Consider the following 5,676-nt stretch of genomic DNA (forward strand, 5'->3'; position numbering starts at 1 on the left):
TCCCTGTTTTTCAGCAGTTTGGAGAACAGGGCATTTGGCAGTTTGTGAGATTTTTCTTTTTTATTTGGGGAGGGATGTTCGTGGTTTTTTGTCCTAGACTCAGTCTTTCTCCCCCATTCCTGGCTTCTCTGGCATGCACACTTGCGCAGTGTTGCCCTGCTCACTGAGTTCATTTAAGTTACTATTAAAATCATGGATGAATTAGGGAAAGAAAACTTCAAAATGTTCATCCACTTAATCAGTGTTTTCCCTTGCTGTGGAAGCTCTTCATTAAAGAAGTCAGATCTGCCATTTAAATAGTGCCACATTTTGGCTGAAGCTGTCACTGTTCATTTCTTGCAAGAGTCCAGATAAGAAACCACTGTTGCAGAGCAATGAAGAGAGAACATACCCCTTCTGGGATTTGATAAAGGTATGGCACCGTGCCACACCACTTCTCTGGCACAACGCCCAGTCTTCAGGCATTTAGTTAACTTTGTGAACTAAAGCTGCTGACTTAGTCTTAGTTTTGTGCTGAGTGTTTTGCAGGAAATACTGAGTGAAAAGAAACAAACGCTCTTCAAGGGGGCATCGGGGGAAGAACACAGGCAGGATTTGACAGGATCATCCCATGGAAAATGCTCCTAGTTGTAACTTCTGAAGGTTTCTGTCAACATAGCCCCGCAGGTACTTTCACTGCTCCATGCTTTGCATACGTGGAAGTCACAGCTTCCCAGCCCTACTGACTCCCTACCCGTCCTACCATACTCCAGCAAAATGAAGTCCTCTCATCAAAGTATCTTTCTCACTCATGTTTAAGCAGTGGGCAAGATTTTTAGCCCCCTGATCTCAGCAGAGCCAGGCAGAAACTTGCATTGGTACAACCACAGGCTGTGCACTGGGAAAAGGAAGGAAAGAACATCTCTGTAAGCCAGTAAAGCCCCTGCAGCAGGAAGATCAGCAGGCATCCGTTCTGCCCTGGACAGACGGTAATCAAGGGGGAGGTTAGCTTAACTGTGCTTGGAGGCAGCAAAGCAGCTTATGTGGGGCAGCTGTTCCTTCTCTCAAAGAGAAAAACCTCTACCCATAGTTGAAAAAAAATCTCTCAACTTCTAAGTCAGGACATCCTAAACCTTTAATTTTCCTTTTACTGATGCACAATCAAGCTTCCATTAGACCTGTCCCGAGTCAGGGGCTGTGCCTGAGCTGGATCTGCCTTGGCAATTAATGTCGACAAGCTTTCTTCCTCAACAGAGTTAATCCCCAGACATTTAAAACTTCCCTCTAGAAGATTAACATGAGGCTCTGCTTTCCACTTTAATTTCCAGCTTGAGTTCTACACCACACTGATGAATATGAAAGGTTACTCTGCTTTAATGCAGAAAAGATGGGATTACACTTGAATAAAGTATGTGGAGAGTTTAAACCTCCCCATCCTGCAGTGAACCACAGCAACGGCCTTTTCAATTGCTCACACAGAAACACATTCCCTCACTGGCATAATGAAAGGACTCATCTCCCCTTCTTCCCTGATGAAAATAAGCATACTCTTCTACTGCTTCTTGGTAACACAGCCAAGAGAGCAGAGCAGTGAAGGAAGCCAGTATGAAGGACAGTTTTATCATGCAGCCTCCTCTGGCTTTCGCATTCTCTGGTGATTTTTGTAAGACTGCATCAAAAGTGACTCTGCAAATATGAGTAATACCCGTGGGTTCGTTCCCTTTGAAAAGACCAGGTCCTTCCTCTGGCTGGGCTCTGCCGCCTGGGGTCTGCACACATGGCAAGACAAGTTTTTGTAAAGCCATTCTGATAACGTGCCCGTGATACCATCGTAACCACAGACAGCACATAGTTACCACAGCATTACATCTATATCTGTGTCCAACTATCTCCTCTAATAGCTCATTATTTCTGTAGAGTGAGCGATGCAATGACCCTGGAACACGGAAGGACGCATTATCACTTAGGTATCTATTGCCTTATTCAAATTAAAAGGACATAGAGACATTGCACTGCTTGTCTTTGCTCTGGTATGTCCCCCTAAGGCTTGGGTGTAATTTCGGTGCACTGTGCTCATGGTCGCTCAGCCAGTCCCTCAGTGTGACCATGGGTAGGCCAGTGGCACCAGGCATCTGGATGCGGTTGAAAGACAAGCAGCAGTATTTCTGTCTAGGTAAAACCAGGCTTAGCTGCAGCATGTGGAGCTGGTCTCCTTGCCTTTGAAGGCTGCCGTCCTGCCTGCTGCCCTCCTCCTCATACCCTGTTCTGCTCCCTGTGATCTCCTGCTCTCTGCATCCCCTGCTGCCTCCTCCCTGCAGCAAACTTTCCCCTATTTTGAGGTGCATGTGTAGAAAAGTGGAGGTCCTTTCACTGCCATCCATGTCCTAGGTAGCATGTGCACGTTACAATGCTTGTCAGGAGCCCCATGCCACCAAGCAGACAAAGGAGAGCCCTATGCTGGCTTGACTGGCCTGGAGTTGGTAAAACCCTTCATAGACAGCCTACATATCAGCTGGGCTCAGCCAAATCCCGGGACTCTATCGATCAAGAGTAAGGAATAACGAGAAGGTGGCTCATTTTGCTGGAGAATGAACCTTTAGCACCAGCTGAGGACTTGGCGATCCACACATTGCCTTCTTTGCCTTCTCGCCGCCTGTTGTAAGCTGCCAAGAAGACTTCCCGCTCATCTGTCCTTGTGTTGCTTATGAGATGGCGAATTCCATTCTGTGCTGGAGCCACGGGGGTCTTCAAGTTTGTTGGATAAATCACATACGACTCAGGGAACCATGTGCAGGACTCCGATAGTTCAGGGCTTGTCTTGATTAGCCTGGGTGAAGAGAGACAGGCTGTTAATCTCCAGTGTCCCCACCTGCATGGACATCATTTAATAAGTAAAAATCATCATTAACTGAGGTCTTTCACTTGGTCTGTGCTAAATTATTACATTTTCCTTAGACCCTTGAAATTAGGGCTTTCCTAATGATATGGCAACCCCAACTTGCAGCCAAGCACTGATCCTTGAACCAGACCTGCAGGCTTTCATTAAACATTTTGTAGATACTACGGATACCGTGAAACAATCAGTAGAGTAGTTTCTACGTAACTAGAGCTTGTGGTACATTCCCTGCATCATCTCTGCACAAGGGAACTGAGGAGGTGTGTTTGCTAACATGGAATGGGGCAGGAAGGATGCTGTGACCACAACAGCCAAAAGGGAAGCCAGAGCAGTTATGTTCTCTGTGCTGGTGCTTAGCTCTTGATTCCCTCCCTGCTGAGATCTGACCAGGTGTCCCAGTTGTAGATGAAGACCACCGGGAACCCACTGAAAGCAAGGACACAGCTACATGTTTCATGACCCAAGGTGTCTGGGATTCCCCTTGCACCACGCAGTCTCCGATCTCTCTGGCATATCTCTCCTACCATAGAATCATAGAATCGTTTAGGTTAGAAAGGACCTTTAAGATCATTGAGTCCAACCGTTAACCTAGCACTGCCAAGTCCACCACTAAACCATGTCCCTAAGCACCACATCTACATGTCTTTTAAATACCTTCAGGGATGGTGACTCCACCACTTCCCTGGGCAGCCTGTTCCAGTACTCGACAACACCTTCTGTGAAGAAATTCTTCCTGATATCCAATCTAAACCTCCCCTGGTGCTACGTGAGGCCGTTTCCTCTTGTCCCAACGCTTGTTACTTGGGAGAAGAGACCGACCTCCACCTCGCTACACCCTCCTTTCAGGTCATTGTAGAGAGTGCTAAGGTCTCCCCTCAGTCTCCTCTTCTCCAGGCTAAACAATCCCTGGACAAACCAGTAACGTCTAGAGATGCTAGCAAACTCCTGTTAGCGGAGCCCAGGCCCATTTTCTTTCAGAGTCAAGGGAACTGCCTGCCTCTCTGAACGCTCATTCTGTGCTTTGCCTAAGGCCAAAAGCAGAGCTCATGACTCACTGACTCTCTCTGTGCATTTGTGCCTCTCTTGTTGAAGTGGCAGTCAGTCAGTGACACCCTGAGACCCTGAGGAATGTCATTTGTGGTCCCTTGGGTTCCTAAGTGGCTTGATGCATGGTTGACCCCCACGGTTAGTTAGAAAGGTCAGCCAAGCTTCAGGAGAGAAAACACAGGTGTGCAAGCACTTTCAGCACTGCATCTAGACCATGGGCCACAGAGAAATCCAGCCAGGGAGTGCTGTGAGTGCTTGTTTAAAAAATACTCTGCTAGTTCCTGACAAACACCATCACCACTTTAAAGAGAGTAACTGGGACCAGGTTCTTCACAGGGGAAGGAGGAGCTTCAGATCAGTACACAGAGGCTGCAGGACTGCATCAGCAAGAGGCAGCACAGACACGAACATGCAAGAAAATGCTTGAAGAAGACCAAGACATGAAGATGCCCTAATGGCCACAGAGTTTGCGTAGGAATGAGGGTTATCTACAATGAAAGCTCATCCACATTTCCCCAGGAGACCCTGGAATGACTGGTCATGCAGAAATAACTCCCAGAGTTCGTCCTGGAGATGTCTCCAAGCATTTGTTTGACCAACAAATCTGATTAGCTAAAGGCGTATTAGTGCCTCATCTCCGTATAAAACAGAATAAAAGAAGTAGGTTTTAATTAAATGTCTACAAGGAAAAAGAGCGAATACATTTGTGTGTGTTTTTTTTTTTTTTCTTTTGATTTGGCTCTAATCTGATTCAATACACTCTCTGGTTTCAAGCAGATGTAATTCAGTGGAAAGAGCATTTCCCCTGAAGTTACAAAAAAGTCTTTGTGCACACAGATAACTCTAGAGACCAGCACGGAAGTCTGAAGACAGCATATGCTAGGACACTCCCAAGGCAGCTGTTCTGTAAAATACCCTCCAAACAGGTTCAACACTCAACAACCGTTAGAAGAAAAATTTCTGCCAATCCCATATAACATTTCAGTGAATTTCTTACTTCACCAGAGATGCTTTGCGGCACAGCTTGTCTGCTCCCCTGTAGTAATTCACCAGCTGCACAAGTCCGGGTTCATGGCCTACAAAGGGGAAACAAAGAGATCAGACAAACTTCTCAATTAATGAAGGAAAAATATCTGCTTGGTGCAAAGGACCTGTGCAGTAGGGAAGAGAAAGGAGGACATTTCCTTGCCCTGCATCACAGAAACAAGCTCTAAGCTGGTACTGGCTCCTGTGGTTTCTTTCTTTTAGTCATGAAAAACCATGCATTTACCCAAGTCTGTTTTGAATCTGACACTTCTGTTTTCCAAAGGAAAGTAATAATTTCCTAATTCACACTGGGAACTGGCAGCGCCACCCAAAAACATTCTCCATTTGCTGGTGGCAGTTTTTAAAAATGAAGATTTCAGTTACTCTTAAATGCAGCAGGAGGATGCAGGGAAGCACACCATGATACAAAGATCACAGCTTACAAAAGGGCCTTGTTTCTTTGTCACATACAGCAGGATTTCCTGTTGGACCTGATATCACAAAACACTGGGAAATGTTAAAAGATTTGGTTTCCTTCTGGCAGTTTGCAGAAGCCCCCTTGGATAGCTGGGGTGGGAAGGGACCTCTGGGGGTCTCTGCTCCAACCTCTTGTTCGGTCAAAGTCTGAGTAGCCCTAAGGATGAAGATCCTACTGCTTCTACAGGTCCTTGTCCCAGTGCTTGACACTCATCCTGTTGTCCCCCGACCATCTTGATGGCCCCTGCTGG

General features: G+C 46.4%; 1 protein-coding gene across 1 annotated transcript in view; it reads right to left on the minus strand.

Annotated features, from left to right (window-relative positions):
• The window catches only part of TTL (tubulin tyrosine ligase), a gene marked incomplete at its 5' end in the record, with an annotated part of 9,321 nt that extends 4,316 nt beyond the window's left edge, over nt 1-5,005 (minus strand). The window contains 2 exons of the mRNA XM_009697945.1: nt 2,574-2,806; nt 4,920-5,005. Coding sequence (XP_009696247.1) covers nt 2,574-2,806; nt 4,920-5,005 — 319 coding nt within the window. The remainder of the gene's footprint in view (nt 1-2,573; nt 2,807-4,919) is intronic.
• Nucleotides 5,006-5,676: the final 671 nt, after the last annotated feature.

The sequence above is a fragment of the Cariama cristata genome, unplaced genomic scaffold, assembly GCF_000690535.1.
Source record: "Cariama cristata isolate BGI_N322 unplaced genomic scaffold, ASM69053v1 scaffold31013, whole genome shotgun sequence".
NCBI lineage: Eukaryota > Metazoa > Chordata > Aves > Cariamiformes > Cariamidae > Cariama > Cariama cristata.